A 26,242-nucleotide genomic window follows, 5' to 3' on the forward strand; every position below is an offset into this window, starting at 1 on the left:
ACTACAAGTACATACATCACATACGATACAAATGCAGGCCCGTAGCCAGGAATTTCCAAGGGGGGATTCGTTGGACTCATGAACTAAGTCACAATTTGAACAAAACGTTGACTTTAACAGTGCTTATTTGATTTCAAGAGGGGGTTCGTCCGAACCCCCCGAACCCCCCTGGCTACGGGTATGCAAATGTATAATTTATAAAGGTTTTACATCAAGTTTCACATACCATAATAATTTAATTTATCAATGCTGATCTATGTAAATTTGATCAACGTCCGATGAACTGTGCGAGACTGACCTTGTACATAATACAATCATATGCAACTTTAGTTCGCTTAATAGTATAGTATCTAAGAAACACTTTTATTGTTTTGGCAAAAGTTGAAAAATTGATCCATGAACAATGAAAAGAGGCGAGGGTCATCTGAACCCTGCCAGAGAGATATGTACATTTAAAACTATTCATTCTATACACTTAAACACAGCCGATATGTTGTGACTGTATTCAATGTAGTATGTAATGAACAGTCGAAACTATGAAAACTTAATATTGACAAATAAACCAAAAAAAGTTAAATTGAGGTCATGGTGAAAGGAAACCCGCCTTAAAGACGTGTACACCTTACATGCATGTACGTCCTACTTCATTTGACCTTTTTCCAACTTTTTTGTTACAGACGTGTACACCTTCCAGGCATGTACGTTCTTCTTCATTTGACCTTTTTCAAACTTTTTTTTTATTCGAGCGTCACTGATGAGACTGCAGTAGACGGAACGCGCGTCTAGCATACAAAGTTTTAATCATATATAAGGGAGCTACCATTTGATTTTTATGGGGGGGGGGGGGGGGGGGGGGGGGGGGGGGGGGGGGGCTGGGATGAAATTTGAAAAAATAGGCAGGACAGGAGTTTTGAGTAAAAAAAAAAGGCAGGATGAGACACTTGCAAAAAAAAAAAAGTCAGGACGACAATTTAGGTAAAAAAAAGTCAGGATAAACTAAAAAAAAAATGCAGGACCGAACAGAGTGGAAAATAAAAAGGCAGGACAGAGATTAAAGCTAAAAAAAAATGCATGACAAAATTTTTCATCCTAGCCCCCCCCCCCCCACCTTACCCAATAAAAAATCAAATGGTAGCTCCCTAAGAGGTACAACATGTACATCGTGTTACATGTATCCATCATGTTCAAGTTATATTCTATTTTAACAATGACTTATATAGGGAATGTTACACCTTAACGTGCCTGCATCAGTCGTTTTTGTAAATTTCTCAGCATGACCAAAATTGCAAGCCCACGTGCTCGGTTAATAAGATCTTTGTAGGAGTACTTGCAGTTTGACGACATATTTTCTTTTTTGTCTTGTAGAATCAGGATTAGTTTTTTGTCCGTAACATATTCAACATGTTGATTTATGGTCCATTGCGTATAAAAGATAAGAATGGTTGCTTTTCGAGAAACTTATAAATTGCATTTCTGGAGAATACTCCCAAGGAAATATCAATATAGCATTTCTAACAATTAAAGAAGATAATGCTAGAAGCACGTCTTAAAACGATTAAACCTGCTGTTTTTGTTTGTACCCGTCCCAAGTCAGGAATCGGATGTTCAGCAATTGTCGTTTGATGTGGTTTACAAGCGTTCGTTTTTATATAGAAAAGATAGGTGGTTTTCATTTTGGGCAGGGGCCCTTTATAACGTGTTGTTCCGTGCAAGGCAGAGCCAACTTTGAAAGCTATGGTGTTGAAGACCGTACTTTGACATATAGTGGTGTACTAGTACTTTCACAAATTGTGACTTGGAAAGTTGTCTCTCACCACCTCTTCTTATAACTATTTTCATTGGCAATTGCGAGATGAACATTTTACGGATAATTTTCTACAAATGCACTTTAAAACGTTAGTGTTAAAAGACTGGAAACAAGCTTTTGACCTTATATAATGGAGTGAAGAAAACTAATCAGACCACTTCATATTAATAATAGTGAAACCTGGCTTAACCGAAAACCAAAACTAGAGGCTCTAAAGAGCCTGTGTCGCTAACCTTGGTCTATGTGAATATTAAAGGAAGCAGATGGATTCATGACAAAATTGTGTTTTGGTGATGGTGATGTGTTTGTACATCTTACTTTACTGAACATTCTTGCTGCTAAAAATTATCTCTATCTATAATGAACTTGGCCCAGTAGTTTCAGTGGAAAATGTTAGTAAAAATTTACAAATTTTATGAAAATTGTTAAAAATTTACTATAAAGAACAATAACTCCTAAGGGGGTCAATTGACCATTTCGGTAATGTTGACTTATTTGTAAATCTTACTTTGCTGAACATTATTGTTGTTTACAGTTTATCTCTATCAATAATAATATTCAAGATAATGACCAAAAACAGCAAAATTTCCTTAAAACTAACAATTCAGGGTCAGCAACCCAACAACGGGTTGTCCGATTCATCTAAAAATTTCAGAGCAGATAAATGTTGACCTGATAAACAATTTTACCCCATGACAGATTTGCTCTAAATGCTTTGGGTTTTGAGTTATAAGCCAAAAACTGCATTTTACCCCATGTTCTATTTTTAGCCGTGGCGGCCATCTTGGTTGGATGGCGGGGTCATCGGACACATTTTTCAAACTACTAACCAAAAAAATGATTGTGGCCAAGTTTGGATTAATTTGGCCCAGTAGTTTCAGAGGAGAAGATTTTTGTAAAAGATTACCAAGATTTACGAAAAATGGTTAAAAATTGACTATAAAGGGCAATAACTCATAAAGGGGTCAACTGACCATTTCAGTCATTTTGACTTATTTGTAAATCTTACTTTGCTGAACATTATAATAATTGCTGTTTACTGTTTATCTATCTATAATAGTATTCAAGATAATAACCAAAAACAGCAAAATTTCCTTAAAATTACTAATTCAGGGCCAGCAACCCAACAAAGGGTTGTCCGATTCATCTGAAAATTTCAGGGCAGATAGATCTTGAACTGATAAACAATTTTACCCATGTCAGATTTGCTCTAAATGCTTTGGGTTTTGAGTTATAAGCCAAAAACTGCATTTTACCCCATGTTCTATTTTTAGCCATGGCGGCCATCTTGGTTTGATGGCCGGGTCACCGGACACATTTTTCAAACTTCAAACCCAAAAGATGATTGTGGCCAAGTTTGGATTAATTTGGCCCAGTAGTTTCAGGAGAAGATTTTTGTAAAATATTACTAAGATTTATGAAAAATGGTTAAAAATTGACTATAAAGGGCAATAACTCCTAAAGGGGTCAACTGACCATTTCAGTCATGTTGACTTATTTGTAAATCTTACTTTGCTGAACATTATTGCTGTTTACTCTTTATCTCTATCTATAATAATATTCAAGATAATGACCAAAAACAGCAAAATTTCCTTAAAATTACGAATTCAGGGGCAGCAACCCAACAACGGGTTATCCGATTTATTTGAAAATTTCAGGGCAGATAGATATTCACCTGTTTAACAATTCTACTGTGTCAGATTTGCTCTAAATGCTTTGGTTTTTGAGTTATAAGCCAAAAACTGCATTTTACCCCTATGTTCTATTTTTAGCCATGGCAGCCATCTTGGATGGTTGGCCGGGTCACCGGACACATTTTTTAAACTAGATACCCCAATGATGATGCAGTTTCAGAGGAGAAGATTTTTGTAAAAGTTAACGACGACGACGGACGACGACGGACGCCGGACGCCAAGTGATGAGAAAAGCTCACTTGGCCTTTTAGACCAGGTGAGCTAAAAACTGACGACCAAGATTGGTCTTAAGTCATGAAAAAATAATCTAAAATGCACCATATTTTATTCAGAAGAATCGATCATTGTAACAATTAATGTTGAACAAAGAAAAAAACAATGTAACAATTAAATGTTAACAAAGAATAACAAAAAGTGCAATCACATTATGCAGATGACGCCTTTATGCTCACTCTTTCACGTTGGCGTTTCTGTTCCACTCTGATACAGGAATATGTGGCGATTACAAGTGATAACAACGCAACAGCTCCGATACCGACGATTTCAAGGGAAGCAATCTTCAGACGAGTATCCATTTTCAGGTCGCTTAGTTCCTGTCGTGATTGGTCTAGACGATCTTCCACACGATCTTCTAGGCGTTGAATATGGTATAATGGTGTCATCACTTTCTCTTGCTCTATCTCAGCTGTAAAAACATAGTTTCGAATAATTATTATATAAAGGGGACAATTCTAAAAAAAATTCAATAACATATCTATCAGCAAAAAAAAAACAATTTATAAAAGCTAATAAGACCAGAAAGCATTAGATTTAGCAATTCTCTTAAATATCTATATACACGATATTACTGTACACGTGTTGTGATTAACATTGTTAGTAGGGCATCCCCGAAAATAAAAAGGCGAGTTTACTATAACTTTGCTTCATATTTAACCCCATTGAATATTAATTTCTCCATGATCTGCTTCTTTAAGTAAAATGTGCGATTGTCATTTATTTACTGAATCACAAATGCAATGTGATAAAAGAGGGACGAAAGATGCCAAAGGGACAGTCAAACTCATAAATAGAAATCAAACTGACAACGTCATGGCTAAAAATGAAAAAGACAAACAAACAAAAGCACACACGACACAACATAGAACACTAAAGAATAAACAACACGAACCCCAAGATAAGATAACACTTACCGAAGGAATCAACTGATCTCTTATTCCTCAAGGCACATGATGACTGTAAAAGAAATTCAAATCTATCAGAAAAAAATCTTGTTCGTATAAAAATCAATTAAATTAAATTTATCATCTCCATTATATTTCTTGGAACTAGTTCGTTTTGAAAATTTAGGAAGTGTTCTCCTCCTCTTCCCCCCCCCCCTTCCTACTTAAAACTTCGGTACACCAAAATCAATGCATTTCCTGGTTTGTAATCTTTAAAAGACCCGGTAATCAAGGAATACAAAAGGAAACTTTAGCAAAAATGCTGAAAAGTACATTTTAAGAAAATCGAAAAGTATTCTTCGAGTATATTGTATTCTAGACTGCAGGAGGAAAATTTATCTGCGTAAATAATTTTAAGAGCAGTCTTTAAATATTTAAAAAAGTATCGATTTGAAATAATGTAAGAAATGCATTCTTCGGACGCACAGACGGACGGACGAACGAACAGAGGCACAGACCAGAAAACATAATGCCTCTCTACTATCGTAGGTGGGGCATAAAAAGAAACTTTTAAATTCTTACAGCAGATTGCATTTGAGTGAAGGTAAACGTAATATCTTTGGTTGCTTGCTTTGCTGAACAGTGAAGACATTATTAGGTCAGGTATACTTTTCCCTATTTTTCGAAGTTGCCTAGTCCAATAGACAGATATATTGGTTCTCTGTCCGACTAGTCTACTCTTAAAGGAAGGTAGTTGACCTAATCTAACCAAGGTTCAGCTAGCAAGCAACCAACCAGAGATATAACCTTTACCTACACACTCACTCACTGCCATGGGCTGTAAATAAATGCCTGCATTCAATGCAAATTATTGCGTTGCATATACATGCAATAACCAACTAAGAACTGAAATGGTCACGTGCAAAAGCAGTTAAGTGAACAATTCTTCATATCTTACCCCGTCACAGGTGGCGTTGCAAACTGTAAATGAACATTCGTAAGAGATTCCACCACTTTGTGTAGTTTCCAATAACTTGAATACTTTAAAGAATGGACTGGTGGCGGTTTTTTTGTTACCTCCAAGAGTTTTGGTTGTGAAACCTACATTTTTTGGAATGATTGTTCCATCTCCACATCTAAAAAAAATTAAAAAGATTTGTTAAGTATGTGACGGAATTGCTTCCCTTAGAAGTTACAAGTAGTTTGAAATAAGATTTTTATTGATTTGTATACATGTAGAAATTTCCAAAAGCAACACTTAAAATTATTTATGGTTGGATCTGGAATCCCAACATTTCTTAAATTTCTAAAATGAATTTTAAACACCTACCCAGCTTGAAGAAATCGGTAGCTAGTGCCACGATCATAACTGACAGCCCTGCAATCGTATGGAATCACGCCTTCGTAGTCAGCTGTAAAATAGAAAGTTAGAACAGTCTTACAAATTACAATTCTAATCATTATTTATTTTTTATGAAATGTTCCCAGGTAATTTTATTACATATTTATGCATCCCTTGGGCTTTTGAAAAACGCGATGATGGATGCCCAATACAAAAGAACTCAAAAAAAGTTATGAGAAACAACAAACATTTATATGTCCAAAATGTTATTACTTACGGAATTATAATCTATAACAAAACAAAATAAATTAAAAAAAAACTATCAAAAACTCTTGATATTTTTATTTGACAATCAATTCAGAATTTTTGCTTATCCTAAAATACATTATAGAAAATAGAAACCATTTTGGAACAATGTTAACATTTATTCTTGGTATTGTTATATAGGGCATTTGGTCTCAAGAAGCTTGTCCAACTCGCTGAATGACGTCCGTGGTCTTTATGATATTTAGGTTTACTTATGTTACAGGTCTTACCGGTCGTGACAGTTAACAACAACCTAACTTTTTTCGACATGGCAACTGTATCACCAATGGCTACACCAAGAATGTCAATCAATTCAAATGTTGCACTTCCTGCATAATCATGGCCGAGAGATTTAACCAACTGTTTGTCTACGGGAATATAGCTGGAAAATAACAAATGAGAATAATAACAAATGAGAATAATAACAAATGAGAATAATGACAAATGAGAATAATGACAAATGAGAATAATGACAAATGAGAATAATGACAAATGAGAATAATAACAAATGGAACCACTGACAAATGAGAATAATAAATGAGAATTATGACAGATGAGAATAATGACATGAGAATGACAAATGAGAAGAATAACAAATGAGAAGAATAACAAATGATAATAATGACAAATGATAATAATGACAAATGATAATAATGACAAATGAGAATGAAACTGGAATAACAAATAAGAATAAAGCTGGTATAAAACAAATGAGAATAACAAATGAGAGTTATACTAAAAGGTTTTACTTAAGTAACCACAATTTAATTTTACAAAAATTCCAAGCGTGTCGTTCATTTGAGCTTCATTTATAACGTGTCCATGCACTTCACTTTTCAATAATGCGCTATTTCAACGATAAACAGTAGAGTCTCTTTATTGGGGTTTGGATGATACGATTACTTGGCGATTTTTAATGATTATTTGATTACCAAACCAAATATTTCATGATAATTTGAACAGATGATCTCGAGATTTGAATTTGAATTTCTTGTTGAAAAAAATAATAAATGATTATGTGATCATATTGGCAAAACATTTCTTATTACGAAATTACTTGGACACACCCATGAGGGGCCTCAGATCTGTACGTAATCATATTGGCAAAACAATTCTGATTACGAGATTACTTGAACACGCCCATGAGGGGGCCTCATATTTGTAGGTAATCATATTGGCAAAACATTTCTGATTACGAGATTACTTGAACACGCCCATGAGGGGCCTCATATTTGCACGTAATCATATTGGCAAAACATTTCTGATTACGAGATTACTTGAACACACCCATGAAGGGCCTCATATGTGTACGTAAATAAATCTAGACTTACTCTTCGACTATAGTCTTCGACGCCATAGTTTCAGTTTTATTTCCTTCGGAAATGCAGGAAATTGTGTAGGTTTCATATTCATTCATTAATGTGCCGTTGTTAAATCCCCAGAAGACTTGCAATTCGGCCGAGTAGAAATTGGACCCGTTTGCTGGTGTCTGGTAAAAAATAAAGTAAATGGTATCATACTACATCTTCCTATATCTATGTAGTGAGATAATGCAGTGGTGAATCTGTAGTCTAGTGTGAAGCTTATATTAGGTAAATAGGATAATCCTTCTTGCACCAAAGTTGCGAGGTTTAGCACGAGACTTTACTACCAACATTGCTTTCCTCAAATATGCATTCATTCAGTCGTATATTTTACAAATTGTCATATAAATTCTAATAACAATTAAGTTAGTGGCAAATTATATGAATAAAAGATGTATTTATACACAAAATACATTTCACAAACAAAACCATAAGAAATATATCCAATAAAATATATTGCAAGATAGTCCAAATATAAAAACATGCTTGTCTTATTCCCTATCGATCCTATAATTTAAGCTTAGGAATAGCCTGGTATAAATTTTAAGACGTTTTGATAATTTTTTCAATTAGCACCGTTTTAGTGTGAATTTCTTCCTACAGCCGATGAAAAATAAAAGGTAAAATAAAAAAAAATCTCTAGTAAGTAAAAACCATATTTTATTCGACCCCTTTACAAAATTTTGTTTAAACAATATAATTGAGAAAGGAAATGGGGAAAGTGTCAAAGTATGATAGTTAAAGAAAAATGTATGAAAAAGCAACTGTCCAAGAAGTCTACTTACATTGAATTCACATGGACAGTCGTTTTCCGTATCGTTGGTGTAACACAGATTGAGGGTGGTTTCAGTATTGGTTTCATTAATTGGGTTGAGTGTGACGAGACCTTGCCGACACTTGATCTGTGCTTGGACGTATAGATCAGATTTAATGGTCACGTTAGCTCCTTTTCCAGAATAGTCAGCACTGGTAGAGATCTGGCCACAAAATTGTGAAACTATAAAAAAAAAAAAAAAAAAAAAGCGATACAGTATTACAGCTGTTTTCTTAATGTATGTACTAGTTTAAAGTTTTGGTTGGCTTGCTTGCTTTTTTTTGTATGAATGTTTGTTCAATCATTCAATAACATCATACAAGCTAAACCCAAAAGTATCCGTTGATTATAGAATTTAGAAATAAATTAAAATGCACGAGCAAACGGTTATATGAAAAATTTTGTCCTGCTTTTTTTTTAGTTGTAATCTGTCCTGCCTTTTTATTTTTTACTCTATTCGGTCCTGCCTTTTTTTTTACTAGTTATCCTGACTTTTTTTACACAAATTATCATCCTGCCTTTTTTTTTACCAAGTTGCTCATCCTGCCTTTTTTTTTTAACTCAAAACTCCTGTCCTGCCTATTTTTTTCAAATTTCATCCTAGCCCCCCCATAAATATCAAATGGTAGCTCCCTTATATTGTGCGATTCAAACGAGAAAAACGGACTGATGCATGTGAACGAAAAAATAATATGATAAAACAAAACAAAACAACTCTTCAACTTTGCCATGACGTTGCAAGTTTATTAACGACTTTGAAAAGTCTATTGGCATCTTTTAGCTCTCGATTGTTCTTCCAAAAATCGTGCATTAATCCGCATATGAAAGCGTATTCTAGTTCAAAATTGTGCCGTTTCCAACTTGTATTTTTTAAACTTGATAGTATGGTAAATAATAATCAAATTTAAATCATATTTTTAAAATTCTGACGTGAATATATATTACTTACCATCCAAAATGTAGCCTGTCGGTACAGAAGATCTGACAGCAACCTAAAAATATAGACACATTATGAATTTACCGAGTTTGTAAACACGACAATATATACAGTCAAACCTGTTTAAATGAACACCTGTATTAAGTAAAAGTCAGTGTTAGAAGACCATTAATTTTAGATTCCTCTATAGTACATTTCATATCATGAGATTGAAACTGTAGTAAAAGACTATCCTTCTTAAGGGAAATAACTCTTAAAATCATCAGTACGTTTGTGTCAACCATTTTCAAAAATATATTCTAAGCTTCTAGGTTACATAGATTATTTTCAATCTGTTTCAGGTAAATGCTTAAAATACATTGATGAACTTGACTTTTACAAACGTACTGATGATTTAAAGAGTTCTCCCTGAACCAAGGTCTATCCCCTTAAGAGGCCACATTTTTGCTCTTCCTTTTATGCAATCTTTTAAACTGTATAAAAGTAGAAAGCAATGTATTAATTAAGTTAAATACATGATTGGCTCGTTGCTGACCAGTTTGTTATTCTGGTATTTCAGGTTTCCTTTTAAGTTATCTCGTATCCCGATTATTCTAAGTTTTTGAAATAAAATTTAATTGTTTTTATTTTGATAAAATGCATCCTAGTTTTGCAATTATAATTGATTTTATCGTCCCGATAGAGCTTAAATAAAATGTCATTGCGAGTTCCGACAAAGCATGGGAAAAAATACTTCCTTTGGGTAAAAGTTAAAACTTGCATGCATGTTTATGAAATTTTAAAACAAAATGACTCTAGAGATAGTTGCCTTGAATTTTTTTTATATATATAGATGTTCTTCAGAAGCTAGAATTTTTAGTTCAGCATGGTAAAGCGTCTCTATGAATATAATTTTGAAATCATTGTCAAATAAATACAGTTAAGGCACATATGTATAGATCAATGATTAGGTAAAAAAAAATAAAAAAGTTTCCTATTACCTTTTGAAAAAAAGGATAGGTAGTTTGTTTTTTTAATTTTCTTTTTGTTTTACATAGAGTCTATAAGAATGACATTCTGACTTTCACAGTGACTAAACACACTTTTTAGCTAAAAAAAATAGGGAGGGTATAGGGAATTAAGGAAATACATTTTTTTTAGTTGGCCTTACAGCAAATCATGACTTTGGAGTGTGTAGGGAATTTGAAAGGCACTATATTTGGTTAGCTAATAACTTGCTCGCTTGTTACTTCTTACAGACGGATCGATTGGTTACATGTATGTATCTGTCGGACTAGTCTACTCGACTAAAGGAGGGTAGTATACCAAACTTAATAGTGACTTCACGGTTCAGCTAAAAAGCAAGCTAACCAAAGATATTACCTTTACCAACACAATCAAGTCGTTTTGCTGTAAAAAAAAAAAAAAAAAAAGTGACAGACAAACAGACAGACAGACACACAATCTAACTACTGTGGATTTATTTATTTTCGTGAATACCAACTTTCGGGGATTGAGGAAAACTTACATGTTCGCGGATATTTAATTTCGTGGTATTGCTGAAGTATGCATACAAGCCTATAGAAAATTTCAACTGTTCCCACGAAATCCACGAAATCCACGAAAATTGGTATCCAACGAAAAATAATGAATCTACAATATGATATTATCAACTTACTGTTAGCAGTAGACAAGCCAATAACTGTAAAACGAACATTGTTGAGTCTGTAATAGAAATAGGCGAACAAATTGGTTTTCCCGTTTGAATGGTTTTACACTAGTCATTCTGGGGCTCTTCATAGCTTGTTGATTCCGAATCCGTGTGAGTAAATGCTCCGTGTTGAAGACCGTACTTTGAACTATAGTTTGTTTGTTTTCTTCTACAAATTGTGACTTGGATGGAGAGTTCTAATTGACTCTCCTACTCGTAATAATATTCAGTGTAACTTAATGCACAAAGGACAAAGTATGAAAAGTGACGTTTTTTTCCCTCCTTAAACACGTTTATATTCTTTATATATAGCCTTTGCCTTTAAAAATTTCAATGGAAAATATGAGTGTTTTTGCAAGCAAACGTGCACGAGTTCTATGGGGTCAGGACAGATTAGAAATTAGATAGTTATGTTTTAAATCGCCAACCCTTACGACATGAAAATTGAAAAAAACGAATCGGAGTTCTATCGCAGACGACAATACCAGAGGGTCTAGATTATGTGGTGTTTATTGGTAAGTATAAAAAGTAGATGTCAGTGGTATGATTGCCAATGAGACAACTCTCCACAAGAGACCAAAATAACACAGAAATTAACAACTATAAGTCACCATATGGTCATATCATAACAGGTTTCCCATAACATTTTGGCTAATATTATGAACATAAATATGGCCGCAGTTACACCACACATTTTACTTAGAGTACAGACAAACTTGTGCACCTGATAAAGTTAAGGCATGGCAGGAACAAGATAATTAAATTAAAAAGCATTTACAGCTAATTTCTTAAAACTTGTAGAGCAAGGCTTTGGTTAGCCTGCTTGCTTTGTTTGTATATTGTACAATTGTAATTGGGATAACGTTCAATCAAATCATGACATAGTATACAGGTTTAAATATGCATATATAATTACATTAGATGTATGTTTCATTATAATATTTTATTCTGATTGGCTAACTGCACATCACGTGTTATTCCGTAAGCAGTTGTAATGCTCAATACAACTTTTCATTCATGGTAACACGTGCTCCAACAATAAAGTGCACAGGTGAATTAAATAATAAAATATATAAAATTCGTGTTTTCGTGATCATAGCTAAAAAATGTAATTATAAGTATTGAATGCTTCTTTTTGTAACTTTATAGGGTTGTAAAAGCGTTGACCGTGCGTACATTTTTAGAATGAAGCGCTTCCGCGCTTCATACAAAATGTACTTCGGTCAACGCTTTTACACCCCAATAAATTTACAAAAAGAAGCATTCAATTCTTAAATAAAATTATATTGTTTAAAGATGTCAATGTCAATCTTTATTACAAGGCTTAGGTTACATTTTGTTCAAACAAAGAAAGTAATCCAACCAAAGTTTTAACTCGCTGTAATGTTTCCGAAACCCAATAAACTTCTGAATTTTGCTATTTTTTTCATACCTGCAGAAGGTGCCAAAATACACTTAAGTAGCCAAATATGTTTGAGAAGCTCCCATGATACAATACATGTTGTGAGTAGTATATTATTTAAATGGACAATAGACATGGTAACTGACTAAATGAGTGGACCGTATAAAAGAAACTCGTGTGTTTGTTTATTTTGCATTACAAAAAATTACAGTACTATATTAAAATATTGTTCGAATAACAAAATTGACGTCATACGTAATTCGTATTAGTTAAATCTTTTCCAAAACAAAAAAAATGGACAGTTGAAATGTACTTACGTTAATTCTTTTTTTTTTTTATCTTTATTTGTACTTACGTTAATTCTGATACTGCTCCTTCTGAATAGTGCGAGATACAACAGGCAACCCTCGTCTTTTATAGTGCTACCGGCTACCTTAACCTTGAGGTCCACGAGCGGCGGGAAAGTAATTGTATCGTTCGATATATTTCTATTATCAAAATAACTTCCCTTGAGGCAACCGAGACAGTTAAACCAAAAACGAAATATAAAATTTAAAAAATCACTTTGTCATGTTTTTTTCCTTTTTAACAATAATTATTATTATTTATTGCAAACAAACAAAAAAGAAAAACTCGGCAATATCAAGTAACATGTTAACAGGGGCGCGGATGCAGGCGGGGCTTGTCGGGGTGAACCCCTCCTAAACAATGCTTATTTTTGCCATGAAAAAAGAAAATATATCGAACTTCAATGAAATTAAATTCTAAACAGAAAATCCTTTAACAAATCGAAAAAATAAAAAGCCCAATCACGGAAAACGAATGGAAAACAACTGAAATATTCCTCACTTGGTACATATGGTACAGGAATATCCTATTTATTTCTAAATTGAAACTTTGTGCTGCCTTGTATTTCAAAAAGTGGATTAATTAAAAAAAAATCTACGAAAGCGTATTACAAAATGTATTAGCGCCATGCAATTTTTCGTTATGCAATTTCTTATGTTTTGTGTTATAACGCAAACCTTTGCGCAAAAAACGCAAGCCTTAAGTTTGCAGAATTACGTAAACCTTAAAAGTTTGTAACAAAACGCAAACCTTTGCGAAAAAACGGACACAATTACCGTTACAAAATTGTATTACGCAATAAAAAATGATCGAACTTTTTAACGCTTTTTCAGTACGATGTTTTTTTCTGACCCAGACAAAAAACTTTGCCTCACTACCTTGAATTTAATGGTTGCCCCTAACATTGGAGCATCGTCTTCGTCAGTTTATCAATGAAATGCACGCTTGTGGCACCGTTAAAAATTTTCCGCTAAAGTCCACAAAATGACCTCCGCTAAAGTCCACAAAACGACCTCCGCTGAAGTCCACAGTAAAACGCCGTTTAAGTTCACAATACCAAGTTCCACTAAAGTCCACTAAAAACACCGTTAAAGTCACACCTTTTTTTTTTATTTAAAATTTTTTTTGTTTAGTACAATATAAAAAAAGCATGGGCTTTTATTCTTGGAATCCGTTTGATAAATGAAAAAAGTATCTAAAGAAAAATTTGTTCCATTAATTTTACCTTTCACAATTTTAAAATGATGATCCGTTCAGTGAATTAAACAGGCCAATTTCATTTTGGACATCATTTCTAAAAAGTTATCTCGTCATAGTAAATTAATTCGTTAGTTATTAAGTAAATAAATTACATCTACGTAAGGGAGCTACCATTTGATTTTTATGGGGGAGGCTAGGATTAAAAATTTTGTCCTGCTTTTTTTTTAGTTGTAATCCCTGTCCTGCCTTTTTAATTTTTTACTCTATTCGGTCCTGCCTTTTTTTTTACTAGTTTATCCTGACTTTTTTTTACACAAATTGTCATCCTGCCTTTTTTTTTTACCAAGTTGCTCATCCTGCCTTTTTTTTTTTTTTTAACTCAAAACTCCTGTCCTGTCTATTTTTTTCAAATTTCATCCTTGCCCCCCCCCCCCCCCCCCCTCCCCCCAGGAAAATCAAATGGTAGCTTCCTAAGCGTATTAGCGCCACACAACTTTGTTTGTGTTGAGTTGGTTAGATTCAAACAAGCTACCCTTTGGCAATGAAAATAAATGTATTGAATGAAGATGTTTTATTAATTTGTTGAAAGTGGTTTAAATATACTGATGATTCAATTTACTTTTCTTTTTTCTATGACTTTTATTAATTCTAAATTATAATATATAGAAATATTTTATTCTTATCGCAGTTTTACCCATAATTTTGTCACAGTTTTAGTCGTTAGACGCAATTTTTAAACTAGGTGTATTTAACATTCTTACATTTCTTTAAAATCTAATTTTTATTAGTCCGTTTAATTTATCAGGTTTGCAAGTTTTTTTATATATTATTTCTATTTTTACATTGTGTGATTGAGCTGTTTTATATGCATATAACAGTGTCTCACAAGTCTTTTTAGGCTGGGTGTTGATCTTTTTTTTATGTGATTGTACTTATGTAAATATTTTACTATTGTGTAAGATCAAAACGTGACACTTTAATAAAATAAATTTATTCATTATTAATAAAATTATGTTCTGTCCATTCAAAATGTTATCCAAGCATCTGAAAAATATTTCACTATATTTAAATATTCATATTCTGAGATTAAAAAAAAAATCCGATTTCTTGCAACAAAATTAAGAAAAAAAGAAGGTTTCTTTATTAATAAATTCGTTTTAAAACAGAACGATCATTTTGTCTATTTGACTTGAAAGTTTCACAATTGTAGGACATTATTCTTTATCTTTCAATCAGAAATTTCCTATACAATTATTTTCTTTTTAAATTATATCTTTCTTTTTTTATGTATATATGTTTGCGTATTTTCGTGTAAAAAAATATTTAAAGCATCTCAGAAATTTAGTTATAGATACTAGCTTATCGGTTTTTATTTAGTTAAGTCCATCAGTTTTCCGCAAACTTCCGAAAAAAAAATCTTGTATTTTTCGTGTAGACGGGTAACATACCTAATATGTTGTTCTTCGAGTATTCCTTCCATTTTCGTTTACTTTTAGGTATAAAAAATATGATAATGCTGTACCATTTGGAAGAGGAACGTTGACTTTGGAAAGACATGTGAGTAAAGCGGAAATAACGCTATTTTCGGACCGAGTGTAGGCCTTGAAAGAAGTCATTTTCAATTGTACACACCAAAGAAAAATATCACGTCCTTACGGCACAACAGTTCAGAATGTTTTTATAGCGAAAAGAGTATATTCTCAAATTGACGATAGCGCAAATCCTTTTTAAAACCGACGATACATCATACACTAGACAATTTTGTCAGGTATAAATCCAGTATACGATTGACAAATGGAAGTAATTTGTTTAAAAATTGTGTAATAACAGAATCAAATCGGTAGTTCGCAAATGGACTATTATCTTAAGTTTTGCGGGATGAGATCGTCTTGTACCGGTTGTAATATTCAGTTTAGGCCAAGCAAAAAAGTATGTGTGTTTACTGTACCCATACCTACCCGAATTTTTATCCTCTACACTGAAAAAAATGACCGTTTTTGATTAAGCACTGTTAAAGTCACAAGGTTGCTCCCATAGACTTAATTGAAAAAAAAAAAAAGAATAAAATAAAAATCCTTGCCTACCCACCTAACCTATTTTTCAGCACGTAACAGTAAACATACATACTTTTTTGTTTGGCCTTAAACATTGTTGAAATCAACTGTTGAATGCTCCCTCTATGTAGATTACATTTAAGGGGAGCGTCTGAACACCACCTAGTCCGCCCTGGTGCATTAAGCTCCTGAAACTGAACTAAGCCCATGACGGGATGGTGCTATGAATAAAAAACAAACATACCATCGGGTGTATAGTTTTACCTCAATATAATATATCTGAAATTTTTTGTCAGTATATACGCATAAGCTATTATACTTGTTTTTGCTTATAAATTGAAAGCAGTGTTACAAGATGGTGTAGAATTCCAAATACAATTTATACAGCCTTGTTGATGATTCAAACACATTCGGCAATCCTCGGTAGAATCCGCTACTCTCTGATGAGGGTACGGAATCGGCCGAGTTGAGACGAATGGATTCAAGCACTGTAAGGCAATTTGTTTCTTTCCAAAAATAAAAGAGGAAGAGTGCTACTACCATTGCATAGTACGTCCTATAGTTATAGTTTCAATAACTGCATACTGTATGCTGGACACTAATTTCATATAGCTGCAGCTTTATTTATCAATTGTTTGGTTAACGTCAAGCGGCAAATATTTCATGAGGTTTATTTGTGGTAAAACATTTATATGTTTTTGTTTCATTTTTAATGTCCAGTGGAGTATTTAGGCAGCAACCATTTGATTTTCTGGGCGGGGGGGGGGGGGGGGGGGGGGCTATGGATTTTTTTTGGAAAAAAAAGTTTGTTTCCAGTTTTTTGGAGAAAAAAATAATTTGTATTTGACCCTGAGGAAAAAAATTGTTTGTTTGACCCTCAGCTGCCACTATTTGTAATGCTAAAATTGAAAGAAAAAAATTGTTTTCGACTTGTCGCCAAAAAAATTGATTGTTTTTCGCCGAATGCGAAAAAAAAAAGTTTGTCCGAGGAAAAAATCCATAGCCCCCCCCCCCCCCCTTTCCCCCAGAAAATCAAATGGTTGCTGCCTTAATGAGTTTCATTCATGATACAAATGCACAGGTATATTTGTTTCACTTTTAAAATCCATCGGCAAATATTTGATGCATATTTTGATAATCCAAATTATTTTGTTTTCGCAATATGAAAACAAACATACCTCTTATGTACATATAAATAAATTTGGTGTATTCACTGTCTTCTGATTGGTTAAAAGTATTAGTTTTATTATCAATGTTGTCAATTTTAATGGCAACACGCCCACTCTAACGTTGTGTATTCATACGCCAACATGTGTGTACGTTGTTATTGTTAATATAAAGAATATAAAAAGTTCTTTGAGCCTTATTTTTGATAGAAATTTATTTATAATGATTATTCAATGTGAAGAGTCAAAATTAATTTTATGGGTCAATAACTTCAAAATAAATAATAGCCATTCATTAAGTATTACGGAATTTTTCGAGTAAGTTTGGAGTATTCTTTATATTTTTCAAATAAGCAACCCATTATTCTTATTTGAATTGTTGTTTGTCAACTGTTTTCTTTATTTAAATTTTGGCCCATTTTTCTGTAATTTTGACTCTTGATTATTTATTCTATAAACCCTATCCTGACGCATATTAACAGGTATGCAGGTGCTCTTACTATCCTGCCGCACGTGGCCTTAACATTTAGATACGGGTTGTAATACATGACAGAAGGGGTTTCTGTTGTGAAACACACTCAGAGGGAATCGGACAGTATTATACCTTAATGTACTGTTTTCTATAGCTCTGCTGAGGTCAAAGTCATACACAATTTAGTATCTAATGAACAGTAGAAACCATAAAAACTTAATATTGACAAATAGAAGAGGGAAAATGAAGTCATGGTCAAATGAAATCCGCCTAACAGACATGTGCACCTTACAATTATTCAATTCATGAAATGCCTCTATATTTTGCTTATTCTTTCGCTGTATTTCACATAACCTTTCGAAATTCTGAGTCCTCAATGCACTTTAATGTCCAACTTAATTTGCCCTTCATAACTTTTTTTATTTGTGCGTCACTGATGAGACTTGAGTAGACGAAAGAAACGCGCGTCTAGTAGCGTACAAAATTGTAATCCTGAAATATATGAGTTTATTTATCGATATACCGAAGGTAGTGAGTGGCCCATATTGCCTTTTGTATCTGATAGACCAAACTAAGAAATAAAGTGCATATTCCGAAGCACAATTAAGTAGGTACCTAACACAGGGAGATAACTCTGTAAAATCAGCTAAACGTGTTGTTAAGGGAATATTAAGCTTCTCAATGATCAAAATAAGTGTTTGTCAAACTGCTATATAACCAGTGTAATTTTTCTGATAAAACGGTTGGTTCAAATTTTTTAAAATTTTTATGTTTTTGTAAAAGGGTCAAAGTAAATACTTTGTCAAAATTTTAAGAAAATTAAACGAGCCAAATTAATTTTAGTTAAAGTGTTGGGTACCACCTTAAAAAGATCATAGTTTGATGAAACATATACAAATATACAGACCGACTTTAAAAACGCGACTGTACACTAGATTATTCTATTTAATTCCCATTTTTAAACATGCATTTTTTGTTAAACAAGCAGAAATTTCTTTCATGACTCCATTGTTGAAAAAACATTGACAGTTCGAAAGTTGAATTGATTGAGTCATTTTTAATGTTCAAATCATGAGGCATACACCGAGACCCTGGTTTTTCCCTTACCAATGAATGTTTCACCTTCAATAGCAATGACTGCCTGCAACAAAAAAATCCCAAAATAATTTTAAGAAAGGTCAACAAATTCGTTTTTGGTTCTGCTTTGCCTTATGATTTTGTATTTTTTTTCCACTCATTATAATGGGATTGGCAATAATTATACGGTTAAAACTTTAGTGCTTTAAATGTTTTTCTGCAGTCGATGCTTTGGCAGTTCGGTTTATGGGAAAAATTTATGGCACGAATCTGTGCACAATGGCATTCTGTAATTTTATTAGCAGTTGGTCTAGCAAATGATAGGTTGGTCCCTCCGTAAAACATTCAGTATGCCTTAGGAATATACAAATATTAACAAGAATTTCAATAACGGCCGGGAAACAGACTAAGCAAATGATGTTGCGAAATCAAATTCTATTGACGTTCCATTGTCACTAAATGTTAATCTGGTTATTGATGGTCAGCAACAAATCCCGTCTACCTGTATTGTTGTCTGATAACAAGACCAGTTTCTGAGTTTAAATTGCCTGGTTGCAGCACGTTCACGTTTTTCTGGTTTGTAGTATTCTTTTGTCTTGGCAATATTGATATGCAACATATTTTAAATGATTAAAGTGTGGCCAGAGACATATTGTATTATATGTCTCTGGTGTGGTTAAGGATTGAAAAAAACTGTTTGACGAAGAACAAAAATATGAAAGAAATCTTTTATGGCATCCCAAATTCGCTTAAAGAAATTCGTGCAACTTCAATATTTCGGTATTTTCAAAGAAAGAGAAGTATGGTGAAAATGAGGATTAAACATGATTTGGTAAATAAAAATCAACAAAGTGAGGGTCATTCAGTTTATGTATGCCCTACAATCATTTCTTACACAAAATACAGGCGTTTATATCCATACTTTTGTCTTTCAGTTATTAGTATGTGTATCAGTATTTTTGTTTATTTGGCGCTTCTATGAAATATGTAAGAAAGTAGGTGGTATTGCATCTAAACGTGTCTGTAGCATTAATCATTTTCCCCAGCATGCCCACAACTGCAATAGGCCAAGTGATCTTTATTTTTTTAGAGAAGGGCAAAAGAACTTCGGAAGAGTACTTGCAGTTTCTTTTTTGCCCTTCAGAATCCGTCTTAGTTTTTTGGTTTTTCGGAAAAAAAAAACATCCAGGTTTTTCTACCTAGATTAAATTGCCCTTTTAAACATTGGTGACTTCCATGGACAAACTTGTTTTACAATTGAAAGCTCGCGTCCAATTTCGAGAACTACGCCGTAGATTTTCAATCATAAATTCTAAGTGCGTATTTTCACTAAAATCTGAAGAAAATGTGGATTGTTAGACCCATTTCTGATACGCAAAAGAAATACCAATTGCGCATTACTTCACAATTCATGGATATGCATACAGCTAGCGCTCTAAACAGCACGTTTTTCATTGGCATTTAAATGAGAAAAATAAACTTATCGTTTGAAAAACAAGACAATATTAATGCACTCAAAAAAGTTGGTGTTGCGAGACCAAAGGAAGTGGTGGCCTTTGGCCGATATCTGGTCTTTGGTCGGGTTGTGGTCTCTTTACATATTCCCCCTTACTCCATACAATACATGTATATGCAACTTTTTGGCCTTGTATGGAGTGAAAAAATGCAGACCCCTAATAGTACATATAAATACGAAACTAAACACTATCTAATCAGGGTTAAGAAAGTACGAAACTGAAACTTCAGCAGGGGTAATACATGTAAAATAACAAATTTGTCAATTAAAAAAAAAGTTGAAAAACAGAAATAGATCCAACAGTTCATGATCAGGAGCAGTTTGTTTACGATCAAGCTTGCGCATATGTTCAACATTTCAACTGACGTGCCGATTACTCCGATTTAAACTGAAAATTTAAGCAAGAATTATCCTCAATAACAAACCATTGCCAATTTGAATGTCAAATTACGAGTAGAGAAACAAACATAAATAACTGAATACATTGGATACAAGGCATTTGAATTACGGTGGATGGAAGTGTTATTGGTAATTATAAATATCACTTTTAAATTAGAGCCAATTTCCTAATCCGTGTAGATTAAAGATTGGTTGGCTTGACTGCATTGTTTGTATTAACTTTGAATTTGATTTTGATAATGTCCAATCAAATATAAATAAGATGTATACAGGTTTAACTTTGCCTAAACTAGTTACTAAACGTTTACAACCTTAATTTCAATGCTTGAGCGAACGTTTATAAAATCCTTGCATGCAAGTCAACCAAAGTCTACATGCTTAAGCAAATTATCTGTAACTCTAATTTCAAAGTTATGGATGATTAATGAGGGGGGGCAAGGGGTTTAACTGTTATGCTGTTATGGGGCAATTTAACTCTTTGTTATCTGTTATTTTGAAAATATATTTGCTGTTAGCTGTTATTGTCTTATTCTTTGTTAGCTGTTATTGGGCTATTAGTTTTTTTGTTATCTGTTATTGTGATAATGTATTTGCTGTTAACTGTTATTGAAAATTGGAATGTTAGCATTTTTTTTTGACAGTCAATATTCGGTATAAATTGAATATCATTGGACATTGGGGTCTACCACTACTAATATGTTTGTCCCGTATTCAGAGAAGGATTCCATTAACATTTACCCAACACAGAAGTGAGGTCCAGGACAATTCAAGTATATCTTATGATTATCCTTTGTAATAATACCATTTTTTTTATGAATGTGTACTTAGAATTATCTTAATTTTTTGTATGAGAATAATGTTCCTTGTTTCCCGTACGAACATATTAAATTAAAAAAATTCTTAATATGACAAAAAGGAAAACATATGGCCAGGAATATCTGACAAGGATCTCAATTAAGGACTAGGTCCTTACAACCAGTTAACCTTTTATATTATATGGTACATAGACTCAGCTCTGTGATTCTTTTCAAAGCAGAACCAAATGCATTGTACAATGAAAGTTCCAACCATGTACTTGGGTCCGAAGCTGCACATAACTCATTACAAACAAAGATTTCTTTCGTTTCAAGCCATTGTTTCCCTACTAAACTATGTTATGTATTCTACTTACTAGTACACTTGGTAAAATCAAAAACCTCAGCTGATAAAAAATTGTTCAAATAAGGCCTTTGAAAATAGTGGAATAAATTGCTTTTGGAGTGTCAAAATTCGTTCAAAGAACTTGATAAATTGCATGCTTGTAATTGGTGCTTTTGATTTTGCTACCCTATATACCACTTTGCCTCATAGTCTTATTAAGAAAAATTCACACACCTCATTAAATGGTCATTTAGAAAAAGTCAGAATATTCAAACTCTTTTAGGTCATTTTTTTTATTAGCAACAAAGGGAGCTTCAGTCAATATATATAAACAAAAAACCAACGTTTCATGAGAACTGCTGAAAGCATTTTTGAGTTATTTTTGAAAACTAGAAAATACCACCTTTTTCTAATGAATAAAATCCATTAACTCAATAACATAAAATCTAAAATTAATAAAAATCGAAAGGGAGTTTACAACAATAGATATAAACATTTCAACAAAGTTTCATGAGAACTCCTGAAAACATTTTTGTGTTAATGACTGTAAACTGGAAAATCCCCCCTTTTTAATTAATAAAACCCGTTAACGAGTCGGAAACGTAAAATTTAAAATTTATAAAAATTGAAAGTGACCTCATGCATGTCATGTTAATAGATATAAACAATTCACCAAAATTCCTTGCTTTGTGAAAGCATTTTTGAGATATTATCAGAAAACTGAAAAAACCACCAATTTTATTGAATAAAAACCCATTACCCAGAAACTTAAAATCTAAAATTTATAGAAAAAAAAAAGAAAAAAAAGGGAGCTCACGTCAATAGATATAAACAATTTCCCAAAGTTTAATGCAAATTGGTTAAAGAGTTTTTGAGTTAATGTCCGACATGTTGACAACAGACGGACAACAGTATATACCATAATACGTTCCGTAAACGAGCGTATAAAAAATATTATAATATATTGAGTAGTAATTTAAACACATTCTAGATTCATAAATTGATACTAAAAACATAGTCATAGAAAATGAAATGCATTACAAAGGATTATATCCGTAATAAGAAATACTGATTTGTCAAAGACCGAATTATTTTAATATTTCATTTAACAGAGAGCAGAATAAAAAAGGAAAAAACCAATTTTCCTCTTTTTTCACTCTTAATTCTGACAAGTGCAATTAGAGACCAAATTCGGACCAGAACGTAATAAATTTATTCTATAACCCATGTATTAGAGAAAAAATCATGAAAAACAAAGACAATTCTGTTATATTAGTATTTATTTGTTACATTTCAAAATAAATTTATACTGAAATCTACACTTAGCTGTCCATTTTCAGTCAACTCTCTGTAAAGGATTCAACATAGAATAAATTTATTCTAAATGCATGGTGCTTTCAGTATATGATCATCTATAAAATAAAATAAATTTATTTTATAGAGCCATAATATCTATTATTAGTTCGAGAAAATCATAGAATACATTTATTATACATTCAATGTCATTTATGATTATAACAATATTTAAAATAAATTTATTTTGAAAGTCCAATAATCTGTATGGTGAGGCTGAGACACACAATACATTTATTCTACATTCAATGCGATTTCGGATTATAATAAAATATAAAATAAATTTATTTTGAAGTAAAGTTATCTGTATGGTGAGGCTGTGACACAGAATAAATTAATTCTATTTGAATGCGATTTCGGATTATAATAAAATATAAAATAAATTTATTTTGACGTAAAGTTATCTGTATGGTGAGGCTATGACACAGAATAAATTTATTCTATTTGAATGCGATTTCAGATTATAATAAAATATCAAATAAATTTATTTTGAAGTAAAGTAATCTGTATGGTGAGGCTGTGACACAGAATAAATTAATTCTAGTTTCAATGCGATTTCGGATTATAATAAAATATAAAATAAATTTATTTTGAGTTAAGTTATCTGTATGGTGAGGCTGAGACACAGAATAAATTTATTCTACATTCAATATGAATTTTGTTCTATATAAAAATAATCTTAAAAGTATTACATGATACAAAATTAAAATAATTTAAAAGAAATTCCAACGGTCTTATTTATTACAGACAAACTGAGAGACAACTTGAAGCTTCGTTATAATGCATCTGGTACTAATCGTTTAGTAATCTGATCTTTTAGTGACATGCAGATCTGTAGCTGGAATTATTCATCTTCAAACTCTTCTGACCTTTTCAAACAATCATCTTTGTAAATGTAATATTCCTAAATACATGTTTCCATTATTCCGTTCAACCAAAGCTATCTGAAAGATCAAATAAAAAAATGCAGTTCATACAAAAAAAAAGAAAAATGTGTCTATGGGCTACAAATGATCCTACTCGTAAATGTGCACGTGTCAACTTCCACATTCAGATACATGTACAGGATTCAAGTAGTGAAGACAGTTTTGTGATTTTAACATTCGGTTGAGGCAAACTTAAGTTAGAGAACAGAAACATCCAGCATTGTTTATGGTTATAAATGGGCATAACCCAAGATGGTAAAAGTCTTGCAACATCTTACATTAACCTTGTCAAAAACGAATTGTAACTTGTAAAGTAAGCAAATGTTTCAGAGAGATGTACAAGGACTGAAGGAGCAGCCGGATCTGATCGCCGTATAGATAAGATGTGCAAATGATACATGATACATTTGCCTGATCTTATATTTGTTTAATTAAAATAATGCTCTAAAATTCATAATATATTCCTTTTCATAGAGTAACCGATACATTGCACGCATTCTTAAAATAATGAATTTTAAATCACTAATAACAATTCCGACCGAACTACATAGTACATAGTCAAAATAGTCAAAATACATGTATGAATTATATTTAAATTAACACTTTCAAAATCTTTAGCAATGAGATAAGAAAGAACACTTTTTATAAAACAACAATTATGAATCTTAATTTCAGCATTCTAAGATACTTCTTTTTTTTTTTTTTTTTTACCTCTAAAGATTTTCCTCAAAATGTATCCTTCACTAATGTTCTCTGTGGTTGTAGTAATTTCTGCCATTTTGTCTGCCTTCTAAACTTTTGTGTTTCTTTAAAAAAAAAATCCTTTTGATAGAAGTGTCTGGTGACCTATAAAGAACAGCGTATTATATTTTGACTGAAATGGTCATGTTATCCATGAAGATGCAGACTTTTTGTCAATTATTCTGTGTGCCAAACAGATTGCATAAGAGTGTGAGTACAGTTCTTTAGGTACTTATGAAAATGTTCAAAACTATATTTTTTTACATACAATAATCTCTTGCTCGTTTATTCGTTTTTCGCAATGGTGTGTTATTTTTTCATAGACTTATGAGTATAAATATGATCCTTTGGATTCAGTGGCGGATCCAGTTAGGGTTCTGTGCTTTGAACACCCTTTTTTTTTACGATCATTGGTTTTAAATTGGAACAAATGTTTAGAACCCTCTTTTAAAAATGACTGGTCCCGCCCCTGGGTATCTTTCACTTTTTGCTAAAATAATAGGTACATTTTCCATCCTTCTATGAAACAATTTCATAGCTAGTGTGTCCTAACAGCTGTTCTAAGACTAAGCGTAAAGAAAGTTAACTTTTTAATTTTTTAAATGTTTAAAAATTACTTCAACTTTCACCAGTAGGAAATAATAATGAGATTACCAATTAGAAACATTATTAATATCTTAATAATTAAACTTAAGATAATAAAAAATATTTATCTAATAATTTTACGTTCAAACTTAGGGAAGACATCAAAAGTTCAATGAAGGATAAAAAACTTAATTCACATAGTTTTTTCACTGACCCCCCTACCCCCCTCTTAACTTAATTTGGGAAAAATTGATTGACCCATATGGATACATGTAAAAAATCAATGTCGGATAACCAAATCTTGCAGCAGTTCAACCCCCACCCCCAAACTATTTGAATTAAGTTTTTTATCCTTCATTGATCTTTTGATGTCGTCCCTTATGTTCGCATGTTTTCAGATACCATCTCCAATATAAAAAAAATCACATCATGAAAAAATTAACTTGTTATGTGTTCCTCTTCTACTAGCTTCAAAATGTATCCAAAATCAAGAATGTGGAACATACTCTATCTGACATAATCATTTAGTAACTGATGCAATTAGTGTCTCGAGCTCTTTTATGCCCGTCTTGAACATAAAAAACTAAATATAAAATAAACAACTCTGCTAATGCTCAGGTTGGTTGTCATATTATGAAACATAGTTAATAATATAGAAACCAATGGGGATAACAAAGAACTTCTTTAGTCATACAAAACACTGTCAAAAACCCAAATATACTATCCACACTGATCTGTGTCCACACTTG

The 26,242-nt window shown here is 32.5% G+C and overlaps 2 protein-coding genes across 2 annotated transcripts in view; both read right to left on the bottom strand.

The window, feature by feature from the left end:
* Positions 1-3,809: 3,809 nt before the first annotated feature.
* LOC139503200 (uncharacterized) overlaps positions 3,810-26,242 on the bottom strand; it is a 36,066-nt gene continuing 13,633 nt past the window's right edge. The window contains exon 10 of the mRNA XM_071292944.1: positions 3,810-4,186. Coding sequence (XP_071149045.1) covers positions 3,927-4,186 — 260 coding nt within the window. The 3' untranslated portion in view covers positions 3,810-3,926. The remainder of the gene's footprint in view (positions 4,187-26,242) is intronic.
* Positions 4,648-12,973, bottom strand: LOC139503290 (vitelline envelope sperm lysin receptor-like). Its single transcript, XM_071293051.1, has 9 exons — positions 12,872-12,973; positions 11,082-11,128; positions 9,437-9,479; positions 8,459-8,670; positions 7,641-7,798; positions 6,540-6,691; positions 5,992-6,073; positions 5,620-5,797; positions 4,648-4,734 (listed from the first exon to the last, which is right to left on the bottom strand). Exons 2-9 carry the CDS (start codon positions 11,118-11,120, stop codon positions 4,648-4,650), a joined length of 951 nt encoding a protein of 316 aa, XP_071149152.1. The 5' UTR covers positions 11,121-11,128; positions 12,872-12,973.

The sequence above is a fragment of the Mytilus edulis genome, chromosome 14 (genome assembly GCF_963676685.1).
Source record: "Mytilus edulis chromosome 14, xbMytEdul2.2, whole genome shotgun sequence".
Taxonomy (NCBI): Eukaryota; Metazoa; Mollusca; class Bivalvia; order Mytilida; family Mytilidae; genus Mytilus; species Mytilus edulis.

Coding starts and splice junctions, on each gene's coding strand:
- LOC139503290 (XM_071293051.1), bottom strand. CDS start 11,120: ATGTTCGTTTTACAGTTATTGGCTTGTCTACTGCTAACA. Junction 7,799..8,458: donor ACTGTCCATGTGAATTCAAT/GTAAGTAGACTT, acceptor ATTTTTTACCAG/ACACCAGCAAACGGGTCCAA. Junction 5,798..5,991: donor TACCGATTTCTTCAAGCTGG/GTAGGTGTTTAA, acceptor AATTTTTTTTAG/ATGTGGAGATGGAACAATCA.